Source organism: Myripristis murdjan, chromosome 19 (assembly GCF_902150065.1).
Source record: "Myripristis murdjan chromosome 19, fMyrMur1.1, whole genome shotgun sequence".
In the NCBI taxonomy this organism is placed as follows: domain Eukaryota; kingdom Metazoa; phylum Chordata; class Actinopteri; order Holocentriformes; family Holocentridae; genus Myripristis; species Myripristis murdjan.
This window is the reverse complement of record NC_043998.1, coordinates 11,998,724-12,022,096: the sequence shown is the minus strand read 5'-3', so window position 1 is coordinate 12,022,096 and position 23,373 is coordinate 11,998,724. Positions and strand designations below refer to the sequence as shown.

The window sequence follows — 23,373 nt, the reverse complement described above, 5'->3', positions numbered from 1 at the left end:
AGAGGCCTCTGGGTAATGTAGTTCACACAACAAGGAAAGGGAAAATTACAGTTTCTGTTATGAAATAAATGTGCGCACGGCACATTTATTTCATAACAGAAGCTCATATTTTCTTCTGTTTACTACATGGTCCTCTGTCATCTAAGCGATAACATAATCTTCCCATACGCTTTTGTTTCTTTTTCCCCTCTTTTTTTTTTATTGTACAATTAAGTGAAGTACAAACCAACATAACAAACAAAGAACAAGTTAACACATAGACATTTACATAAATTAGTATTTTGTATTTCTAGCTTCAGTTTGTGAGGTGGTAATCGAGTGCTGGTGGGGGCAGGTGGAGGTAAATAAATAAATGACAGATAATAACTGACAATACTAAATGCCCCCCAACAACAAAGACTGACAGAGATAATAATAAGATTATAAGTAAATAACACAGGCACAAGTTGACAGTAATCGTGATAAAAAAAAATAAAGTAATGATAATAATAATACATTCATTTCTATGAATTACTGACCCATGACACCTGTAGACCATAAGTATTGTGAAATGGTATAAATGTTGTCTTTGCCTGGTTTAAAAGCTTCATTTCAGTAAAAGTATGCCACCACCTGCTCAGTCATCATATCCACATTACTAATGATTGTTTATCAGAGATTTCTTGGGTGTAAATATCTTACATAAACACCAGTAGTCACTCTTATAAAATCATCACAATATTGATATTAAGGTTTTTGGTCAAAGACATCATAATATTTGATTTTGTCCATATCGCCCTGCTGCACCCATCAAACTTCATAGCACAATGAAAACAACAACAGCAACAAAAGTAAACAAATAAATAAATAGGTCTTTTAATTTTTTATAAATAATTTGTGCTATTTACTCAAAAAGCTCAGGTTTTACAATTATTCACAATTTTACATATTCACAACATACACCATGCAGTCTTAAAATTTACAGTCAATGCAAGAATATATTCAATCTGAATCTGTATTTACAACATGTGGGAGGAGATCCACAGGGTCTTGAAGATGTATGAGGAAGGAGACCTGCATGGCCACAGACGACTCTCCACCTCGCTCCACACGCTGCAAGATGCCATCTGTAGCCATCAATGAGGGGCAGTGCAGCAGTGAAGCCTCTGGGGTTGAGGGAGTCAGCTGAACTTGACGCCTAAATGTCAGTGAACTCTCCGGAGTGGAAGAACCCTCAGGCAGCACCCGAGTTGGTGTGACAGAGGACCTGTTGCGCTCCTGCACTGTGGCGATGGAGAAAGTGTCCACTCTGGAGTCGGACACGGTTAGTCACTGTCCACAGCATACCATCTGCGCCTCTATCCTCCAGCTGTGCAGCTTCCTTTTCAGCTCTGTCCTCACCTGCAGCCAGGATGGAAATTAACCATTTCAGCATTAATTGGCCTCGAAATAACCATTTTGCAACATATGGCTTTCTCCAACAACCTGTGTGAAGATTAAACAAAGAAAAGTTCAGTGAGGTCATGCTCACGGGCGCATACTCAAGTGATCGAATCAATCAGTAAATGTTAAGAAGCAGCAATGCATGCCCAATGAGGCCACTTTTTTACACAAGCATGGCAGCAAACATAATCACAGCAGTTTAGATTGTGTAAATCAGATGACAGGACAAAAAAAATGTTTAAAACAAGAAAATCTGTGATGTATGATGTATCAAATGCCCTTTTGTTTTGATCCGGACTCAGAGGAAAGCAATATAACAGATCAGATACAGTATTAACATGTGGAGATAATGAGGTTTTACTGTAAAGAATGAACAAAAACATGGAAACGGTGTGTTTTAGTGTCACTTGTCTGAATAGAGAAAAGTTTTTAAAAGTTGCTCAGTAGGAGCTTGAAATCATAAAGTAATGACTGGAGTTGTTCCAGGTTACCTGCAAGACACCACACCTGAACAACAGTGGACGTACCACCCCCTTCCTTAAAATGGTTGCTCTGGGGCAACCTCTGCCATTATCTCAGTGTACAGTAAACAAACAGAGGGAGATTATTCAATAGGCAGAGCATACCATAGGAGGAACTTATGACCTTGGAGGGGCATCTGCAATCACATTCTCCTTTCCAGCCTGAGCCCAGAGAGGCCAGGATGTTGTGTCTGCATGTAGCAAAGCGACACAGAGAGGCAGCTTCCACAAACATCTTCACCAAGGCCACAGGCTTCACACTCAGTTTCTTACAGAGAAACAAACAATCTGTGATGAGGTGACCAGGTTTCTTGCAACAAAACAAACCTCTGAAACAGACCTTCCTGCAGTAAGCTTGTCATTTAAAATCAAAGAGAATCAACCATGCGGCCCCAAACACCACAAATAGGCCTCTACAAAAAACACAAAGCAGAGGAGACTGCTCCCCAAATGTTACAGCAGGTCCACTAACAAAGCAAACTACTCACAGTGGTCGCAATGACAACAATAACAGTGACAGAGCCCCATAATGAGGAACAAATTTTAACAGCTGATTTTTGGTAAAATGCTCAACCAACTCTTCAGAAGGATCCCTAATGAAGTCATCAAGGGTTGCAAACACATAGACTAGCAAAAAAGGCCACAACCAAGACAAGAAAAATCACTAGAATAGGGTGTTCTTGTGAAAGACCTCCACGTGACACTCTAAGCAATGATTACCTGCAGCAAAGACTTGTTCACCCCAAATAAGCACCATACCTGACCAGGACCTGTTACACAAACTCTACGGCAAACTCCAGGAAACCTCACCTACAACAAAGTTCAAGCCAACAACAAGAACCCGACAAAAGTCACGACACACTTTAAAGGTTAGGATCAGGAACACAAAACAAAACACCTGCCTGTTGTTATCTACTAAGTGACAATCCTGAGAGACGTGCCAGGCTCGAGGCGTCTCCAGGGATCCTAGCAGACAAAGACCCTGATCTGACTGCTGATCTTGTGCTGCAAGTCAGCTCTGAGAAAAAAAATTATATTTAGGTGATGATGGTGGTGTGACTTGTGACAAAGATGGGGAATACAATTTGTGGGCCAGGCCATCTGCACCACAATACCCCGTTATGATATTTTGTCACTCATTTCGGATATTGCACTTAGCCATACTGCAGTTTCAGTTAACATTTCAATTAAATATTAATCTCTTGTTCAAAGTGATGTGTGTTGCCTCTCACATGAACTCTGGCTGGTGAAAGCTCGATCAAACTTATGAAATGAGAATACGAAATGAGGACAAACCTCTTTATTAGCGTAGCAGTAGAGGACACCCACAAGAAAGCCCTGCAGGGAGGAAGATCCAACACAGTTTGAGTTCATTGCTCAGTGTTAGCTGTGCATGGAGAAAATAAAATTCTATCACCCACGGTCTGATTGCACAATAATAGCTGATATTTCAGCAACAGCACGCCGTGGCTGTCATGGGGCTGCTCCAGTTGAGCCTACCTGAAACGAATTGAGGAAGAGTGTGAAGAAGACCTTGATATAGCGCAGAATGCCGGTCGTCTGCTCATCTGTAGCAAAGATGAATATGACCTCATGAATCCCAAACAGAGGGATGAGGGTAAGGGTTGCCTTGGCGAGCCTACCAGGACACAGGAAACAGCAAAGCAATTTGTCACACCCTTATAACCCATTTTCCATTTGTCTTTCTCCCTGTCACATTCATTTTTCTTGCTACAAATGATTTCCCCTTCCTGCCACAATCCATTATGTTTTTCTGTTTAAGTCCAGCTCATTACCTTGGCTTTAAAACTCGGAGGAAATCTAGCTTACCGTATTTGACATGCTTGCCATTTTTATGCCGAGGCGGCTTACCGAAGTTTGTAATCAGGATAGCCATTCTGGTTGCTGGCTCGTAATTTGGAGAGAATGACCTTGAGGATTTTCATGAAAATCAGCAAGTTGATCTGTTGGTAAGAAAATCAAAATATGACCTGTCGTGTTACATGCATGAGAGCCTGCATTATGCACAGCTGACCAGTAGGCTGAATGAAGATACACAGGAAGCAAAGCATGCAAGTACTGAGCTGACAATTTGCACAGATGACAGTAGCCGTCCTCACCAGTGAAGCAAACAAAATTGGGAAGCGGATGATCCACCAGTAGTTCATGTTCTCGTTGACAGCCCAGCACCTCCAAACACAAAGGGGTGTTATTATTCCATCCCTGTCTGGCATGATTAGTGAGGGCAATGATCCATATAATAATTGATCAGGCTTATGACTCCACATACACACAGGCACCCACACTTACTCTTTGTTTTCTTTCAACAGCTTCATCACAACCCAAGGAATCACAAATAGAAGCGGGGTTCCTGAGAGGCAACGACAGTAAAGATGGCAAAATTCAGTGCTGCTGATGCTTTCAAAAGAAGATCTAAAAAAAAAAAAAAAGTATCTTCAGAAGCAGATACAGTGACAGAACTTACCCCAGCCGAGGCAGATATAAGGTATGTATTTGCTGTTTTCAATGAACACTGAGGCAATAAGCACAGAGTACAAGTAAACTGCCTCTCCAAAGAACCAGTAGTGATTGGCCAGGACACAGTACTGCATCATCACCTGGGCTATCCTGCAGCCAATGGCAGCCTTGGAGGGACATGAAGAAGCAATTATTGCAAAAGGCTGATGATCAAATACATCTTCTGAACTGTTCAAAATATTCTCTGCGTCTTTAATTTGTCTGTTTGCAATTATGATAAGACGCTCCATCTAATCTGCTTTGTGGAATATCCAGAGAATTAAAAAAAGTGGTGAAATTCTCCTTTGGGTATTTTCTTTGAAAAGGGTTTAAGGCTGAAACATCCCCCCAGATGACTTCAAAAGCACACTTTAAGACGGCGGCCCACCTGGTGACTGAGCATCTCACTCAGATCGGCCTGCTTCATGATTTCCCGTCCCCAGTGGCGCTCCAGCAACGTGTCCTTGACAATGACGGATACAGCTCGCAGGATGAAAGACATGAAGAGGTTGGCGTGGATGTAGTTTCTTGTGCAATGTAGTTTCCTGCCAGAAGTCAACAAAGAATTCTTGGGGTTTTGTGCACTAGGGTGTTTAAAATGTATTTTTATTCCTCTTCTCATTTTATGAGCGTTCTTCTGCTTTTTTGTCATCCAGATCAGGAAAAGGTGCATTTTTGCAAGTCATTTTGACTGTGTTGTTGTTATAGTACTTGCTGATTTTTTGTTTTGATTCCTCTTTGGATCTTTTGTGAGCCCCAAGTTGGCTTGTTTTTATATCACCTGCAAAATTAGTACTTTGTACTTCCTCTTGTTGTTAGTTTAAAAAAAAAATAATTTATCTTGTTTATTTACTTATCTATTTATGATTTATTTCATAGAGACTGATACGATGTACATAGAGAAAGTAAAAACAGCTGTCTAATACAAATATCATAGTGTTTGTAGGAAAAATAAAGAGATTAAAAATAAAATGAAATACTACTACTACTACTACTTTTATGTTTTACCACTGTGCACATAAATCAGCAGTTACTGTCGTTTCCTCCATTTCCAGTATTTGGGATCTCATAAGAATATCTTATCAATGATCCTGATCCTGATTGCAATATGCTGTAAGAATTTTGCCAAATGCTGACCAACTTTTGAAAATGTTTCATTTATAATGGCCATTTGTTGTCTCAGCACTCGTGTTGCACAAAATATTATTGATTCACTTTCCATCTGAAAACATCTCTCAGTTACACTTGAGAAAGCAGAAGTTTTTATTATTTGCCAGTGAGTGTGATGAAGGTATAAAGTCACATTGAGCAGTTACCTGATGCTCAGAAGAATAATAAGCGCCGTTATGAGAGTGAAGAGGGACATGGAATAGCCAACCGTGTATAACATCCTGAAGCTCACCATCAATTGTTTGAACCACAGCTGCAAAGACAAATCCACAACAGTCACCCTGGGCAACACAAATTTAATAGATTACTTCCCCCAAAAATGTCAAGGGAAATCAAGACAAATGTGAGACCTCTCAAGCAGGCTTGCCCAAACAAAAAATGAAATTCTCTCCATTGCAAGCATTTCTTATCTTATAAATAAGATGGCACTGAGCACAGAGGAAAAAACTTGAGCAACCAGACTTTAGTCAAATAGAGTTTGCAAAATATTTTCATTCATTTTCACCTGGCTGGAAGACCAGACCACACATGTGGGGTTTACCACACTGGGATGATTCAGAAAGTGTTCAGTGAGTTGTTAAAGGAAAAATCCACCCTAAAACATGTTTTAGCAGCTATTAGCCATGTGTTGGTGATGTACAGAGTGTTATTAGAACCAAGGAGCACAGACTTGTTTGTAGACTCACCAATTTTACACAGATGTACCAGAGACATATTGGGTAAAATCCTTTGTAAAAGAGGACCAATTTCTCCATTTGACAGCAGCAATAGACCATCAGACAGGGCAGCCACAGTCATATTGAGCGTATGTCTGAGTAGGCATGCTGGAGTGGTTTGTGTAAATGATTACCGATTGGAAAACCTCTCGCTCTCTCCACCAACATACAAAACCAAAAGCCATGCTCTCATTCTGGGAAATGTAGGAAATCAATAAGTAGAAGGAGACGAGGCACAGTGATAGAAAGTGGGTGCACCAAAAAAGCAATAGCAAGACTTTACCACGATATAAGCACTGATGACAGTTTGTTGGGATAAAGTGTAACACTGTGAGAATGTCCCAGGGTCTTATTTTTCCCTTTAATTAGAAAAACTGCAGTCAGGCAACTCTGAAATATTTTTCTGTTATTGTCTACAATTTCTGGCCATCAGAAATGACAAAAATGCCAACTCCTTTCAGCACAGCAGCAAATTGATTCCAAAATACCATATTAAAGAATCTAATCCATTCAGCTGACAATGTGTCTGCCTATGTTTTCAAGTAAATGTGAAACACAGACCTGCATGTCAATTAACCCCCGGCTTGAGAAATGCTGCTGGCCGTACCTCCTGAGATGCCACCTCTTTCTCCTCCTCACACTGGGTCATGTCCCTCCACACCTGCCCGTCCTCCTCCCTCGCCCAGAGGCCATCGGCACCGCATCGCCGACGCACAACACCTTTAGACACTGGAAAAAAAAAATTCATTCATTTTCCTGACTGATTATTCCATTTCAGGGTCAAACACGACGTGCACAAAAACAGACACGCAACATCACATTCCATTCGATTTGGTTCGATTTGTTCAGAAACATTTTCCAAACAAAAACATTATTGACAAGGGAGGGTACAGTGACAGCAGCACAGCGATATTAATAGTAGTAACAAAATTAAAGTTTATAGTTGAATTAGATAAACATGAGCTTCACCTTTATCAAACCAGGGCAGGTAGTAGGGGCAGGAAATGTTGATAATGGTGCCAGCGGGTGTGTCGGGCCAGCAGGCGTATCTATCAAATGTCCTGTTACAGAATAAGCCTTCAAGAAAAGTAAACACTGAAAATGTGTTTATGCAGTAGGAGGAAAAAAATGGTAGTCAATGAAACACTTCATATAGAAAAGCACATGATTATTCTTAAGTTTTGTCCTCACTCTGGCTCCTCTCCTTCAGCCACTTCTTGCCATATTTTCTGGATTTCAAGGCGAAGAATGAACATAAAACACGTGAGGTTTCTCCCTACCTTGAGGGAAGGGCTCATATTCAATCATTCTGATACAGTCTTCTTTATATTGCACCCACTTGCGATAGGTCTCCTCTAGGACTTTCCCACTGGCCATCTCAAACTGTCAAAGTGTTTAAAACAATACTTTAAAATATTGCTGCATCTTCATCGTTAGGTTCAACATTAAGCCCAATATTTCAAATTATTACATGGAAAGAACTCGCTGCATGAAAACGTTTCACAGTCGAGGTGAATTACATGAGGGCGGCCTTCGCTGCCAGAACTCACTGGTGATGTTAAAAGCTTGTCCTTTTCTAGATAAAGGTTAAATAAAGGCAAAATAGATTGTGCATTTAGCCAACACTGACCTTTGACAGTTTGAAAAGCAGCAGGCAGATCAGTGCTGCTACATCTCGCACTCTGCACATCACTGAAGACTTGTTCCTCTGCACAGGTTCAGCTGAGAGGAAGGAGAGCAAGAGCGATATCAGTTGATGAAAGAATAGCAAAATATTTAAGCACCATTTGCGGTCACACTTCAGCTGATCTGTGCAGTCTATACAACTGCAAACATGCTGACCATCCAAAGAATTTCATTTTTTTTTTTTTCAAGAGAAAACCATGCTTTTATGTCTCTATTCAATGATGTTTACAAGAGATGAATCTTCGGCCCATTTCCACCTCCCAATTAAACTTCTAACCCTCTTCAGAGGACGTTAATCCTCATTGTGGACATTCAAATCCATGCCAATTAAACAAACTGCAATACCCACACAATTTCTAAATATAGTGTTAGTTGGAGACCCCTGAGGAGACCCAAGTGCTAAACACATTAATCCAAGGTTCACTGAGTGGCCTACAATGCTCAAATTTCCAAATCAATTATGATTTTCTAAAGGGAGTCATTTGAGTCAAAATTAACCTACTGGTTTGTGTTTTTCTATAATAATGTGGGATTTGACAAAAACAAAAAAACAAACAAAAAAAAACGGATTACTTATTTATACTTTTTATGTGATATCCTTATTTAATTGAACTTTGCTGGGCTCCATCTCTCTCATTCCTTCTCTCACACTCTCATGACCCACACACACACACGCACACACACAAACCACCAGAACTGATTTTTAAAAAAGCTTATTTTTACCCACTGGTCAGCAGATCAGTGAAGAAGAGCACTTAAGGCTGCTCACATCTTCCCTATTATTTTAATGATTAAGTTCCACTTGAATTCCAATATGAATCAGCAGCATGATAATTAGCTAATTTCCTTTATAAGCCCTCACACTGTCTGACATCTATGCAGCGCAGATTGTGTTTTTGTTACTCCTCATTTCGCTGAGGCTAAGCACCATCTGTACAGAAGAGCAGATGCAGGCAGGGATGCCTCTTTCCAAAACCTGGCTACCATGTTCTTAATAAGCAATGTTAAATTCTACAGTCAGTAACCAGGAGAGTTTTGTGAATAACAATCCAAAGTATGGCATTCCAATGTCTGAAGAAATGACAGAAAAATGACAGTAAGAATGACAGAAGCTCCGCAGTCCTCATTCTATTATAGTGTGTCCTCGTGCGGCCTAATCCCTACTATGGGGGCCGCCTGGATGAGGCAGATAAGAAAATGATGAAAAGCTCTGGGAAGAACTGGATGGGGCAAGACTGACTTCACCTAGTCTTAAAAACATCAGGTCAAAACTGGAAATAGGCAAATGAAAAATGTCAGGCAACAGATGTAGAAGATACAACTGGTTTCTCTCAGCCAGTCAGTCAAAATAGTGTGGCCAGGAAACAGTGCAACTAACCTACAGGCACTGGATGATATATTTCCTCGTAAATTGTGTTATGACAAACACTGGGAACTGTGGGGTTTTGCCTGTGGAGGTGCCGTGCCACACATGACAGTCATCGCAGGGTCCCAAAGCCCAGCTCTCTCCTCTGGTTCCCCTTCAGGCTGCCACCGTGTACCAAGAGACTGCCAAATGCTGATTTGTTCTCTTTATCCTGTCAGGGAGCAATCGACACTCATTGCCTGTGGCGTCTGAAGGAGTGAAACCACACTGGGGTAAAGTCTCTTTGGCCCGGTAAGTGACAGATGTGGCAAGAAACTCCAAATGTTGAACCATGGAGGCTCTAATGCCCCATGTGGAGCTCCCCCCCCACATGTTAGACATGATGCCTGTGGATGGAGGTTTACAGAGAGGCTGAAATCACTGTGAAATGTCAAAATCCAGTGAAGTTATATAATTAGTTGGCATGAACAACATTGATTGTATTCATACTGTGAAAATTCACACCATGCACGTTAACGTTACGTGAAACAAAATAGCCCTTTTATTAAACCTGCACTAAGTGTTTTTTGAACCTATTAACACTCCTTTTGTACCACTAATTAAATACACCAAGTTGCTAAGCTCAGCCCAGTTTCCACCTCTTTTCTCTCTTTCTTGTCTAATATCGCTCTTTGCTAGGGGTTACCCTGCCTTCAGGAGCTCTTATCCCAAAGGACATAAATGTTGCTTAGTATCACTTTTTCTTGATCTCTAGAGAAATATAGCATATGTCAGTTTTCTATTACTTTTGGATCATTGATATCCGAATTCCATCCCCACCCCTCCTTTGTGAGGAGTTAAGCAACACAAATGCGACAATACACCTTGAAACAAATAAATGTACCTGACTATGCTGACATATGTTTCTCCTCAACGACCCCAGTAAAAGCGGTTCCTAATACTGGTGACTGTTCAGTAAATTGGGGAAATGAAAGGATATTAGGCTACTATATGGATCTCTATTCTACACTGGAGACCGCCTTCACAGTAGAACAGGGGTTTATGGCAACAGCAACACATAGGCTACATCCTCTTCAATTAAACATCGTGACGGTTTTTCAGTGCACCATCATTAGTTATTAACTGACTGTGCCTACAGTTTGTAATTTCAGTCACTATTACAGCTCTAACAGCAACTATGGGATATTCTTCATAAGCTGTAAAACAAAATGGATTGATTTTGGATGAAAGAAATTGCTGCTGATCTTTTTTTTTTTTTTTTTTTAAAGTTGATGATAATAATGACAAATAATGTGAATTATTTCAAATCTCAACTACAAACGATTTTATGCTGGAATGAAAACAGCAGAACTCACCAATAAATATTAATTAAGTTGTCAGTTTACTTACAAAATGTTGAGGATGTCCGCAGCCAAATAGTTCTCCAAAAAATGACTCAATGACGTTTTTGTGTTAAACTGACAAAAAGCCTTCTAATAAAAAAACGATCTCCAAGAAAAGCATCAGCTGCCACATCAATGTCAACTGTTGCTCAGAGCTGAAAAGGTGTGTGTGGCGATGTGCTCCGTCCCGTGCTCGGTGTGTGTGGCAGACCTGAGCCGCAGCGGGACTCACTTGCAACAGGATGTGTGCACGGAGCTCCGCGCACCGCCGCTCGCTCGCTGCTGCCCTTATCAAAAACACCAGGCGGGCTTGGATGGACCAAGTTCTCCACTGTTTTTTTTTTTTTTTTGTGTGTGATTCTGCTGTTGCGAGTTTGTCGTACAAAATGATTTATTATTATCATCTCCGCCAGGCGGCAGGCTGCTCCCTCTCTCCATTCAGTATGGAGCTCACTCGAGCACCGCTGCTCTCTCCCTCTCTCTTTCTTTGCAAACTACTGGGCCTATTAGCCAGAAACAGCTTGCGAGCCACAGGTTCCAGACCGCTGGTATAATGTGTACTATAAACTGAAACGCATACAGAGGGAATAAGAAACAGCTAAACTTGAGAGGCTTTTTACAGTATATTTTCTGTACTGTATTACATTTGAATCATACTGTAATTTGATGCGCCTTGCAGATATGTGCACTGAACTCAGTGTGCTTTTTGAGTTAATGGATTATTTTGCTCTTGCTGGCTGTAGATTTCACATAAAGTTCTCTCTAAGACATTTAATAAAGAATGCTGCCCCATTGTATCTGTTAGTGATCTCAAACCACAGTCGTCCATTGATTGTAGCCCACATGAATATTTGGCACATCAGTGTATTTGAATGAAGCACACTTCCCCCACGAGAATATATGCAGCGGGTAAACACCAAGGAGGAAGACTTCAATTCAGTTTTCAATATTTCATAAACTTTACATTGAAATTATATTACTTGCATTTTCCAGTGAAAACATTTTTAAATTGTTTACCTTGTAGAATGCCAGTGCAATGACTGGAGAAGTTTGTAGCTCAGAAATAAACATTATTCTGCACACTCACTTGTTTCTTATTTTTTATCATAGGTAGCCTACATTATTGTTGTATTGAATTGTGAAACTCAAACTGTGGAACAAATTGTATTGTGAGATAAGCATATCCACATCCACAGTTATCTATGTTGCAGCTCAGGTCCCTGCTTCTCTCTGTTTGAATATACAGACAGACCTTCTGCTGTTCCTGCTGCCTGTTCCTGTTTGATGCTTTCTCTGCTTGTTTGTGGTTTATTCTTTTGATTTGATCAGAGCTTAGAGGTGCAACGGGAGCCCACAAGGCATCTGTTGGCCTGGAAAGGGGCTTCCCTCTCTCTGTGGTCCTGCCAAAGATTTCTTCCCTTTTTCTGTTTGACTTTCAAGTCAGGGGGGCACTGTTTTAATTTCTCTAAACTGTGGCTTTGCACTGCCATTTGACACTGTCAGTCTTTAAGGGCTCTAACTGATCTTGAATTTAAAACGACTTAAGTGATACTTAGCCTGATGAGCAGCAGCTAAAGGCCAACATTGTAAATACCACAGGACCATCTTGTAAATCAGTGATCCAAATAAGGATCAAAAGGAATAAATGAGCAGAAAAATAGATCCATGCATAAATCCATGATGTCTGGCATGCTCAAAGTGTGCAAGAGAATGATGGTGGATATATCGACAGAGCTACTCAGCAGGCGAACCCAAGTGCAAACACAGACGGACCAGAGACAGAACTGATGCAAAAAGTGGTCATTTACTGCAATGCAAAGGGAATGGTTTAGTTGAGCCAGGTGAGGTTCAGAGAGGTGAAGCAGAGCGGTGCAGAGCCAGAGCAGAGTCCGGAGGATGGTAAACAGGGCTGAGCAGAGGATCCAGGGAGCGGGGTATTTTCTGACCAGGGTCCAGGTGAAGCACGGCAGATGAGACAAGACAAGGGGTAGCAGATAGGGTCAGGAGTCAGAGCAGGCAGAAGAACAAATGGAGAGAATAAACAAGATTCAGGATTCGGGAGTAGGCAACAGCAGAATGCAAATATGCAAACAGGATAGGCTTGAAGCGTTGAAAACTGACTGTAACAGAAACTACAATCTGGCAGTGCGGAAATGGTTGAGTAGGGCGCCTTGATTACAGGATATGATGGAGCTGGCAACTCCAACACACCTGTCTCCACTCAGGCAATCACACACACACACACACACACACACAGAGAGAGAGAGAGAGAGAGAGAGAGAGAGAGAGAGAGTCAGCGAGACACTCTCCACCTGTCGCCATTACAGCGCCATGCATGAGACATGAGATCAAGCCAAAAGCCATCACACACCTATAACACAGACACAGACAGCGAGAGTAATAGCAGGAATTAGCATTAAGAGAGGTTTAAATAATGGAGAAAAAAGAAAAAAAAACAGAGAGAGAGAGAGAGAGAGAGAGAGAGAGAGAGAGAGAGAGAGAGAGAGAGAGAGAGAGAGAGAGAGAGAGAGAGACATTGAGACAAGGGCTACTGCTGTGGGAGGCACAGAATTGGAAGTGGAGGGAAGATGCCCATGTAGATGTGACATTAGCATAGTAATGTCCAAAATCACATCATTGTAAATTCTTTGCCTCTGTGTCAACCTTCATCACAGTGTCCTGAAATGAGAATCCCAACGTCCAGGGATTTTTAAAAGGGGGATATGGAGATAGAGCATAGAGAGAATTATAGACAGCTGTTTGTGAAGTTTGTGCATAGAATAGCAAAGAGGACTTCTGATGGTAGAGGTTGCATGGTTAATAACAGATAGGAGTCTGGCCAGTGAGACTTGGTGTTAATAACATCTGAGGCTGAATATAGTGTTTTTTGTGCTTCCTTCTCAGGGCTAATCTGACTTAGAACATGTTGAAAAAAACTTGTGTCTAACTTTCAGTGTCAGGCTCAACAAAGGCCATTTGGGCATTTATAACTCAGCAGAACAGAGATGTAGAAGTGATAATGAAGCTGGTGGTAGGTTAACCTTCCTCAATAAATTAATTCATTGCCAGACTTCAAAGAGACTAATGAGGCTGAAATTGCCCTGCATAGCCACTGAGAACGTTTTGGCATGCTTTTCTCCATGCTCATCTTTAATTAGATTTTTCTTTCTGCAATTTGTTTGTATGGTTTCACTTCTCATTATTGACTTTTTTTTTGGCTTAATGAAGTGAGACACTGAAAAAGATGTTTGGCTGTCAATCCTGCATGATAATTATGGCTTTCATTTCTGGCCCAAGTAGATGTGGAAGTGTTATGAAGTTAATCAGGCTAAGAATGAGCAGGAGCTGGAGAGGAATTGGATCTCCAGACGCTGCAAATTGTCATGTTAGGCTACAGCCTGGATCAGTGGTTGGCAGCTCATGGGAAGATAGAACAGAAAGGGACCAATTTTCCTATGATATCTCACTAGAAAAACGTGGGTGCATCCAACAGCAGAAATAACAGATCTATCATTATTTTGTTAAGTGCCTGACAAAATATCCAACCACCGTGCAGGGGCATAGAATTGGGTAGAGACGCCAGGGACAAGTCCCTACCAATATCCGGCCACTACTGTATAGTCCCTACCAATATAAACACTGTCCATCAGTGTCTAGTTAATGCTTATGGTACACAAAGGGTTAACAGTCACCCTGCATTCCAATACCAGTACTACCATACTATTTAGTATGCAAAAAAAAAAAAAAAAAAGAATTAGTATGTCCCATTACATAGTATGTCAGATGCAGTATGCCAAGAGTACCAGGATGTTCTACTACATCCGGTCAGATTTTTCTTTATGCATTTCAGCATGCTACTCTGGCCATTCTGACCCACAATCCTTTGCACAGCGGACGTTACGTCACACTGACTGAGTTGCATGTACAGGCTACGCCCACATACGGAAGACAACAAGGCACACATATGGCACAAAACTTGCTCAGGTACAGCAGCAGCGACAGGAACACAGAAGATAATAAATATGACAGACGACAGCGCAGTACGAAACAGCACCGGCCTTTTTGACAACAACATTCAAATGTTGTTGTCTGAACTGAGCAAGAGGGTCGGACTTCAGGGATGACGTATGTAGTGTGTCCCAATAATATGCATACTCATACACATTGCATATTGCATACTACACTACATACTTTGTAAGGGCAGCTTCAGTACATACTAAAAGTAAAAAGTAGAAGTATGTGATTTGGAACACAGGGACGGTCTCTGCTAGAAGTCCCGCCTCTAACCTAATATCGCTCATCGATTGGCTATGCTGTTTCTTGCTAATGTGTGATTGGCCGTCCCAGCTGTCACTCCATCTGGTTGTAAAAACGCCTGAGGACGTGCACAGCGGAGTTTGTTTTTAGGTATGTAGTGTCAAACATTTATTATATTTTATTTTACTTTATTTATGTTTATGTACGATGTTGTTGTACAGTATGATGCACAGTTGCGCTAAAGACGAGAACTTAAATTGCCTGCTTGTCTTTCTTTAGTTGCCTTTAACTTACAACATTACAGAATTATTAAATACTTGTAGTCAGTATAGATATTCAGATATGCAGTACAAACATTAATGTCAATCCCTGAATAGTTTTTTTCTAATTATGATCTTTTGCTTGTTTATTTGATCAGCTCTACATGACGTGAAATTGCAGTTATAAATGCAAAAAACATCAACTTTCAGGGGCGCCGCCTTGGAGCACTTTTATGTCCCCACCAATGTCAAAATTAAACCTACGCCCTTGCAACCACCATAACAGTTACCAGGGCCACCTGACTCTTAACAACACAAAGAAACGAGTCTGAAGTTCAGCTCCATCTGCTGCTGCTGCTGCCTGACATTTTACATAAAGTTAAAAATTTGTGATTCAAATTTACCCAGCGTCACTATCAAAACAAAAACAAATCTCAGAGACACTACATTTTTATTTGGAACTTTTGCCACTTATCCATTTGAATGTTATTGTAAATCCTACAGCAGTTTTGTACAGAAAAGCATGGATTTACATATTTGGGTTATAAGGCAATATCTACATACAAGCCAGTGTACAACACACTGTTGCATTCATAAGTTTAGTTGTAGTCCCCAGTGAAGTCCATAACAACTTAATATTGATGCCCATGCACTTTGCAAAAATACAGAAACTTGCAGAAATTCAGTAAAGACACAAAGTTTGGTTGTAAAGTGAATTAAAATGGATTTCTTAACTGTTGAGATGAACAGTGTTTTCTCAACATGCCAGTTGTCCCCAGCCCCCACTTGGTAATGTATTAGTTTTGCCCTTCAGTCCACAGAAATATGAAGATTTCCTCTCTTGGAGTATATATATTTGAACATAAATTTGCAGTTGGAGAGAAATAACACGGGCACTCAGTTTTTGAATTGCTTGCAAAAAGTTTTTAGATGCCGTGGCAGGGATACCTCACAAATGACTGGAGATTCAGCTCTCAGAGTCCACCACATATTTTATCTCCTCAGCTGCCGATAAAACCACAAACAGAAGAAACTGATAATGGTCAACAAAAGGAGATGTCACTTTCCCTTTCTTCCTCTTTCAATCTGTTTCAATCAGACACGCACTCATGGTCGAGCATGAAAAGATGGCACTTTAGAAACTGTATGATAATTCAGTAACCTCTACACCCACATGAACGAAGGGGTGGCTACCTTAAGATTCAGCTGCAGAAATAACCGACTAGAGCAGGTGATTAAAATATATATTGGATATTTTTCACCCTTGTTAGATGCTGCAAGCACTAATGGCCTTTTCAGCCATTGGGGCTGCTTTAAGATGACTTCAGAATGGATAACAGTAATTTTTTTTGGTCAGGAATTCACACTAAACACACCATACTGGCATTTGCAAAAGTTTTAGAAAGTTTTGCAAATGCAGAATTTTAAGAATTAAATTCAGCACATTGTAGAGGCAGCTTTGGCAGTGATTACAGCTTCAAGTCCTAGATGCAACTGTATCATCTTGGCACATCTGGATTTTCAAATTTTCTCCCTTTATCCTAGGCAGATTTGTTCAAGTTCGGTAAAGACAGATGGAGAGCATGAGAGCATCCTTTTTTTTTTTTTTTTTTTTTTTTTTTTTAAATTAAGCCTAGGCTTTATTTTCTGGGCCACCCAAGGTCTTTCACTTTATTACAAAGCTATTTCAGTGCTCAGTTTTACTGAGGGTCATTGTCCTGTTGGAACATCTGCACTCTAATGTCTTTTGGACTCTGAAGCAAGTTCCGCAAGGGAATTTGCCTCTATTTGGTTATATATTGTTCCCTCTATCCTTACAAATCTCCATCTCCCTTATGACACTCCCAACCCCAGGATTTCTTAATGATCTACCATAACCACTAGGGAGCTATGTAGTTATTAACATACTGGTTCTTGGCTTGGTTGAACAATTACAAACAGTTCAGATTTTTTTTTTTTTTTTATATATATATTTATCACTGTCTAATGACAGAGCCTTTCACAAACTCCCAGCACTAGAAATTGCATTCTGCCTTTCCTCCAATCTGAGTAAAATGTCTGCTTCAACATGCCCTGACAGTTGAATTAGCTGCAGATGGACTTCAGTCAAATTGTCGATAGATCTCAAGGACATTCAAATGCCTTTAAATGCACTTTAGCTCAGTTTGGACTGGCACTGCGAAGGGGTCGAGTGCCAAAGGACTGAAAATGTATCAGCTTTTCATTTTTAATTGGTCTGTAAAAATCTGAACATAAAAAAGTCCACTTTGACTTAAGGGCTTTAGCTTGAACTCAGTGTTGATAATAAAGAAGTTGTAATGTTCACAACTACTGCAATACCTGCTTTTATCTTTTTTTTTTCTCGAGTCCAAATCCTCTGTCTAAGTGGCATAAGGCTCTGCTGCACAGCCACAAGGACTTGCCAATCACATTTCCTCAGCCATCGCCTGACTGCTTTGATAACAACAAAAAAACATAGGCCAAAGACATCAATCGACTTTGAATTCATGAAATGTGGAAACTGTGAAACCATGAAATGTCAAGAGAGAGAAGTGCATTCTGGAGGGCATCGTTCTTCCAGTGATGGAGATGCAAATGAACTAGATGAAGAAGTAAGCAAAATAACGAATAAAACACAAACTGGTTCTCTGTTTTGAAGGATGAGGTTTGCAGAGTGATACACGCTGACAGCTTGGGGCAAATCGTGCTACTCATGGTATGAATTTAAAATTTCTGTGTATTGTCCAGAGTCCCTTGAAAGAGACGATTTTGTGTGTGCATGTGAGTAGATGTGTGCACAGCTTAATATAATGAATAATCCACAGTTTGTATGATTTGTAAACAAGCAAGGCAAAAGTGGACCTAAAATTAATTTGTTTCATATACCAAAACATAAAAAAACCCAGAAATTTTGCCTACCAGCATTAAATGCTCCATATGTACAAAGTTCAACATTACAGATGGTCGAAGCTGCTTTAGCATCTATTGTACATCTATTGTGTATTGGTGAATTAGACTGAAGACTTTGGCTAAATGTTGACTGGAAGATGTGTATTTGGCATCACAAAATTTCCCACAGGGCCCAAACTGATTGCAATATGCTTGTAATGAAAATATTGAGAATATGCCTCCCTCTTGGTCTTGGTGATGTTGTTTTTATTAACAGTATGAAAGAGAATAAACTTTAATTATATAGCAGTTTCAGTATCTAAAAGTGGAGATTTGATGGATCAGGGGAAATTTAGTTGAGGTAAATAACTCTGGCTAAGTTAAGCAACAGTGTGCTTATGTTTAGGTCATAGCTGGATAAGGAACAGTGAGTTGACTAGAGTGATGAGGAAAGTTAGGACTACAGAACTACTAGCAGATTATAAAGCTGATGAATATAATTTTAGCAGATCATGATAATCAGGAGAGGATACCTGACCTGAGGTTTGGTTAGGAATGATGTGTGTCTGAACAGATAATCAGTCAATTTGACAAGTTTACAGATTCCTGTTTTAACCACCATGACTCACTTGCACTCTGAACAGAGTCTGAAGAGATTTCTGATCATATCAAACATGTTTGACCGACATCTGGACGCATCCTGAGCTGTGTGGGGCTCACAGATTCATTTCAAGAGTGGGAGACCACCAGTAGTACAAAGAGAGGCCAGTTAATAGTGAAGTACGGTGGAAAAGTGTTGATGATTAGAATTAATGATGAACATGCAGGGATAATAATATGACAATATAGTTGCATATTGCATATCAGACATTGACTCATCTTGGATTTTAAGAGTTCCCACATGATTAAAGATCCTGACAGCAGTGACGTTTCAGCAATCAGTGGGGTAATGTCACATCGCCATGCGGGCACACCTTCCTCATTACTGTCTAGTGTGAGCATACCTGCTGTATGACTGTATGAGACAACTGACACCTGACAACTACAAATCATTTGTGAAAAATCTATGGCAGGAGGGACAGCATGCTTTTTACATTTGCCTTTACGTTTACATTTACATATCTCCATGCAAACCAGCATACATTTTCAGCTCACACATCCACTGATGCCTTGAGACACATGAAATTATTTATTATGAAAATAAATGTGCAAAAATATGTAAGAATAATTATAGCTTTTACAATAATATATGTTGCAGGTAGTAGATTTTCAGTGCCATTGTTTGCCTGCAGATAGCACTGTAGTTAAAATAAATTACATGGTTAACATATACATCAGATAAATACTATTATGCCAGTGCTATGACTAGAACATTAGCTACACTGTCCCAGGTCAGATGTCCACCACACAGCCTGGAGAGTTGGCCCTGATGGCGTCGGATATGACCTTTGCCCCCGATTCTCCGACGCCATTTCCCTGCAAACTACAGAGAAAGCAGCAAGATCAGCAAACATGCAGAACATAAAGACACTCCATCCCGTTCTCTTTAACACACAAATAAACACACACACACACACCTTATCATCATCATGTGAGCTCAAACGTACAATGAAGCAACAAAATCCGGAGGAAAGGCAGATGACTCACTTTATGTATGTTAGCTGATTCTTCCCTTTTAAGGCTGTTGCAATGAATATGGCTCCATCCATACCGAGGGAATTCTCCTGCAGACTGCACACACAAATACACACACATGAGAGCACACACTTGTCCAGTCAAATGTAAGGCAGAGATGTATGGGAGAGGGATGTGTCTTCACCCCACAACCAAACCTCCCATATACTATTATTTATTAACACTGATTTTCTATACTGAGATGATGTGGCTCAGAGTTTAGGCCACAGATCATGATAAAGATCTCTGTGGGAACTCACTTCAAAGACTTGAGGCTTCCGTTATGTTTCAGGGCATTGGCCAAAGCCTTGGCTCCCTCCATCCCTACCATGTTTCCACGCAGGCTTAAAAAAACACAGAGGAGAAAGTATGAGCATGAGCAGCATATAACGTAATATTGTGTAGACAGATTTTTCAACTCACATCATTTCACTTAATTTTAGTGCCATAATCCATTTATTTTGACTGGGTAAATGTTGTTTGTCTTTTTCAAGAAAAAAAAAGCAAATTAACATCCAAATATACAAAAAAGAGACATGAAATCAAGGCAAAAGCCATCAAACACCTTTAACACAGACACAGGAGAGGGATGAGTGTTTTTAGACAGCGAGAGTAATAGCAGGAATTAACATTAAGAGAGGTTTGAATAATGGAGAAAAAAACAGAGAGAGAGAGAGAGAGAGAGAGCTTGAACTCACTCTAACGTTTGCAGGGTCTGGTTGACCTTTAGAGCCTCTGCCATTGCAATGGCTCCACTGCTGCCTGCTGAGACACCCTGGAGACTAAAGAGAGGGAACACAAACCACTGACCGCTCATGGAAAAAAAAAGAGAAGAGAACTGCATAATGGCTATGGGTTCCACTTCAACATGTTAGCTAATATTGCTTATACATTCACAGAAAACATCTTTTTATTCATTTATACAGACAGATGTTGGTCGGTCTCAAACTCCCTGGTATTTGTATGCAAACCGGATACAAACCATAATGTATGCAGGGATGCATTGGTTTTCAGGGCTTCAGCAAGAACAATGACACCTTCATTTCCAATAGTATTCTCCTGTAGACTGCAGAGAGGAGTGGAGACAGGCAGACACACACACACACACAAACACACTGTGACCAAACCAAGCAACAAAACAAATTGCGGTGTGATTGCAATTTCACATAATGATTAAGAGGCTTATATAACCATGAAGAATCAATACAATACTGTAGGTACTATTTGCTCGCACGTAATATTTGTTGCTGCCTTGGGAGGATCAATTTAACAAAGAGGGAAGTGTGACAGAGGCTGAAACAAAACTATAAAGGTGTGCGACAAATGAGGATAGATAAGGGGCCAATGCATGGTGTAAGGGAACAGACAGTGATCTCAGTGTTTGGTGTTGGTCTTACTCCAAGAGCTGCATGGTGGAATTGGAGAGCAGCGCTTGGGCCAGAGCTTTAGTGGCAGAAGACTTGATGAAATTCCACTGCAGACTGGTAAAGAGAGAGAGTATGTTAGATCAGTTAAAGGGCAAACCTATCTATATCTACATATATGTACGCAGTGAGGATATTGTCACAAGCAGGAACACACTAGAAAAGTGGCAAAGACTGGAAAATCTCTTGCTCTATAATGGTATGGTTGATATTTACTGTGGGATGAATATATCAATCTCTAGGAGGACTATATGACATTCTGTATGCTGCCAGTGCTATATTGTCACTTAAGCAACTGGAACTCTATTGGAAACAACTGTATTGTTTTTAAAATCGACAGTGACTACTCTCCCCCCATGACATATTGAATCCTTAGTATCAGATGTGAGCACGTTTGTGAAAACAGGGTTTGTTTGCTATTCCAAAAATGGTGGACACAGATGATCAAAATCCCTATATCAAGCATTGGAAGTGGCTTTTATCTCTTGGCTCACCCAACACATGCTGCAACAAACAATGTACACCGTTACAGACCATCAGAGGAGATTCATTATGATGTTTCATTTTCAGCCATACACTGACCTATTTATATTCTCTGCATACTAGGCTCTGTGTGTGGTTCTGTGTTTGCATTTTCACTGCAAGTCTGACTTACTGTAAAGAGGTGAGACCTTGATTAACTGTGATTGCACTGGCTATAGCTTGAACTCCTTCATCATGCAGCAGGTTGGCTGTGAGACTTGGATGTACACACACACACACACACACACACACACACACACACACACACAGAAAAAGAGAATTAGTAGATACTAAATGCAACCAAAAATGCAAATGAAAAGGTGAAGAGAAATAGTCATAGCAAATAGAGCTATACAAGATGCAATTATTTCTGAATGTCATCACTTTTCCTCAGAGAGGCTTGGAGTTCTTATCTCACAGTGTTTGCGAGGCTTCACAATGCTTTAATAGCCCTGAATGACATACTCTGGGGGAGTGACACATATCAGCAAGATGTCTCCATACTTCTCTGTGGTATAAAGTCATGATGGTGTAATGAGGTGACTCACTCGAGCTCCCGCAGAGACCTGTTCTCATGGAGGGCATGGGCCATGGCTTTTGCCCCTTCCACTCCAATAGAGTTCTCTCTGAGACTGACCAGACAGAAAAGAGAAAACAGGGAGAAAAAGAGAACAGGAATGCAACTTTTACAATTACAATTACAACAGCATGGAGGAATACATGCCAAGTTGAAAGCAGGGCTCTTTAATGGACCACACTCAACACCTTTGAGGGCTAGGTACACAAAAATAAAAAAACCTTTTTAATTAATCTCTACGGTACAGTTTCAATGCAAATGGTCTCTATTACATTTACAATGTCCATCACTGAGCTTCAACAAAATTTTACATCCACAGGTAATTTTGAAATCCATCCAGAATGGCATTTTCCACCTCTGTCAACTAAAGCCCATTTTTCAAGTTTCTTGTGGAATAATGGCTTAACATCCATCCTCTGGTAATGTTTAAGACCCCTCTAGAACGTAAGATTAATTAAAGCTATTTTGGGGCGTTTGATGACCAAGCACTACCCTGATGAGTCTGGTATTTTAGTGATGCCAGTGAGGCAGTGGCATCTTGTTGAACTTTCAAATTGATTTGATCTAGGTTGAGATCTGCTGACAGAAATGGTTGCGGCATATAGTCTACAATATTATAATACTCATGAAATCATTTAGAGACTCATTCACTGTGGACTGAAGAATTGTAATCCCAGGGGAGACCAGCTGTTTGCATAGAAACCAGAGATCAATTTAAATGACTGTATATTCAGTGCTTGTGTACCTGGCCCTCTAAGGGGCAGAGTGACCTTGGCCCAAGACTAATAATTCACACGAATTCATTATACAGCACTGACAACCCTGTTTTCACCTTCGCTCAATTACCCAGAGCTTTCCTTTAATTTGTCACCTATCTGTAATTCTTACTGATGAAAAATAAAAGTCAAAATTAATGCCCTGGAATGCCTTGAAATAACATCTTACACCTTAAGTTACAAAATACAGCAGAAAGCATTTAGGTGTCATACT

At 40.4% G+C, this 23,373-nt stretch overlaps 3 protein-coding genes across 7 annotated transcripts in view; all 3 read right to left on the bottom strand.

Annotated features, from left to right (window-relative positions):
- Positions 1-395: 395 nt before the first annotated feature.
- Positions 396-10,880, bottom strand: LOC115377957 (glucagon receptor-like). 3 transcript variants are annotated; one of them, XM_030078041.1, is made up of 14 exons: positions 10,788-10,880; positions 7,977-8,068; positions 7,627-7,729; positions 7,316-7,423; positions 6,954-7,075; positions 5,777-5,883; positions 4,849-5,005; positions 4,429-4,588; positions 4,254-4,314; positions 4,064-4,133; positions 3,816-3,907; positions 3,444-3,582; positions 3,240-3,281; positions 396-1,380 (listed from the first exon to the last, which is right to left on the bottom strand). In XM_030078041.1, the coding sequence occupies exons 2-14, from the start codon at positions 8,034-8,036 to the stop codon at positions 1,309-1,311; spliced, it is 1,293 nt and encodes a 430-aa protein (XP_029933901.1). In that variant the 5' UTR covers positions 8,037-8,068; positions 10,788-10,880; the 3' UTR covers positions 396-1,308. The 3 variants fall into 3 exon arrangements, with proteins under 3 accessions (XP_029933901.1, XP_029933902.1, XP_029933903.1); XM_030078042.1 differs by lacking the exon at positions 10,788-10,880 and adding an exon at positions 9,411-9,431; XM_030078043.1 differs by lacking the exon at positions 3,240-3,281.
- Positions 10,881-16,122: 5,242 nt separating this feature from the next.
- Positions 16,123-23,373, bottom strand: part of nlrc3 (NLR family, CARD domain containing 3) — a 14,299-nt gene continuing 7,048 nt past the window's right edge. For 2 of the 3 annotated variants that reach the window (XM_030077899.1, XM_030077901.1), the window contains 8 exons: positions 22,355-22,438; positions 21,940-22,023; positions 21,258-21,341; positions 20,843-20,926; positions 20,559-20,642; positions 20,121-20,204; positions 19,834-19,917; positions 19,355-19,669 (listed from right to left, as the gene is read on the bottom strand). In XM_030077899.1, the coding sequence (XP_029933759.1) occupies positions 19,579-19,669; positions 19,834-19,917; positions 20,121-20,204; positions 20,559-20,642; positions 20,843-20,926; positions 21,258-21,341; positions 21,940-22,023; positions 22,355-22,438 (679 nt within the window). In that variant the 3' untranslated portion in view covers positions 19,355-19,578. Of the gene's footprint in view, positions 16,134-19,354; positions 19,670-19,833; positions 19,918-20,120; positions 20,205-20,558; positions 20,643-20,842; positions 20,927-21,257; positions 21,342-21,939; positions 22,024-22,354; positions 22,439-23,373 lie in introns of those variants that run through there. The other variant, XM_030077900.1, reaches the window with a different exon arrangement.
- The window catches only part of LOC115377850 (uncharacterized), a 27,392-nt gene continuing 23,766 nt past the window's right edge, over positions 19,748-23,373 (bottom strand). The window contains exon 13 of the mRNA XM_030077903.1: positions 19,748-19,763. The gene's annotated coding sequence lies outside the window, so the exon portion shown is untranslated. The remainder of the gene's footprint in view (positions 19,764-23,373) is intronic.

Excerpts from the sequence above, each read along its gene's own strand:
- LOC115377957 (XM_030078041.1), bottom strand. The coding sequence starts at position 8,036 with ATGTGCAGAGTGCGAGATGTAGCAGCACTGATCTGCCTGCTGCTTTTC. Across the intron at positions 4,315-4,428 it reads TTATATCTGCCTCGGCTGGG|GAACCCCGCTTCTATTTGTG; the intron begins GTAAGTTCTGTC and ends GTTGCCTCTCAG. Across the intron at positions 3,282-3,443 it reads TCTTCCTCAATTCGTTTCAG|GGCTTTCTTGTGGGTGTCCT; the intron begins GTAGGCTCAACT and ends TCCTCCCTGCAG.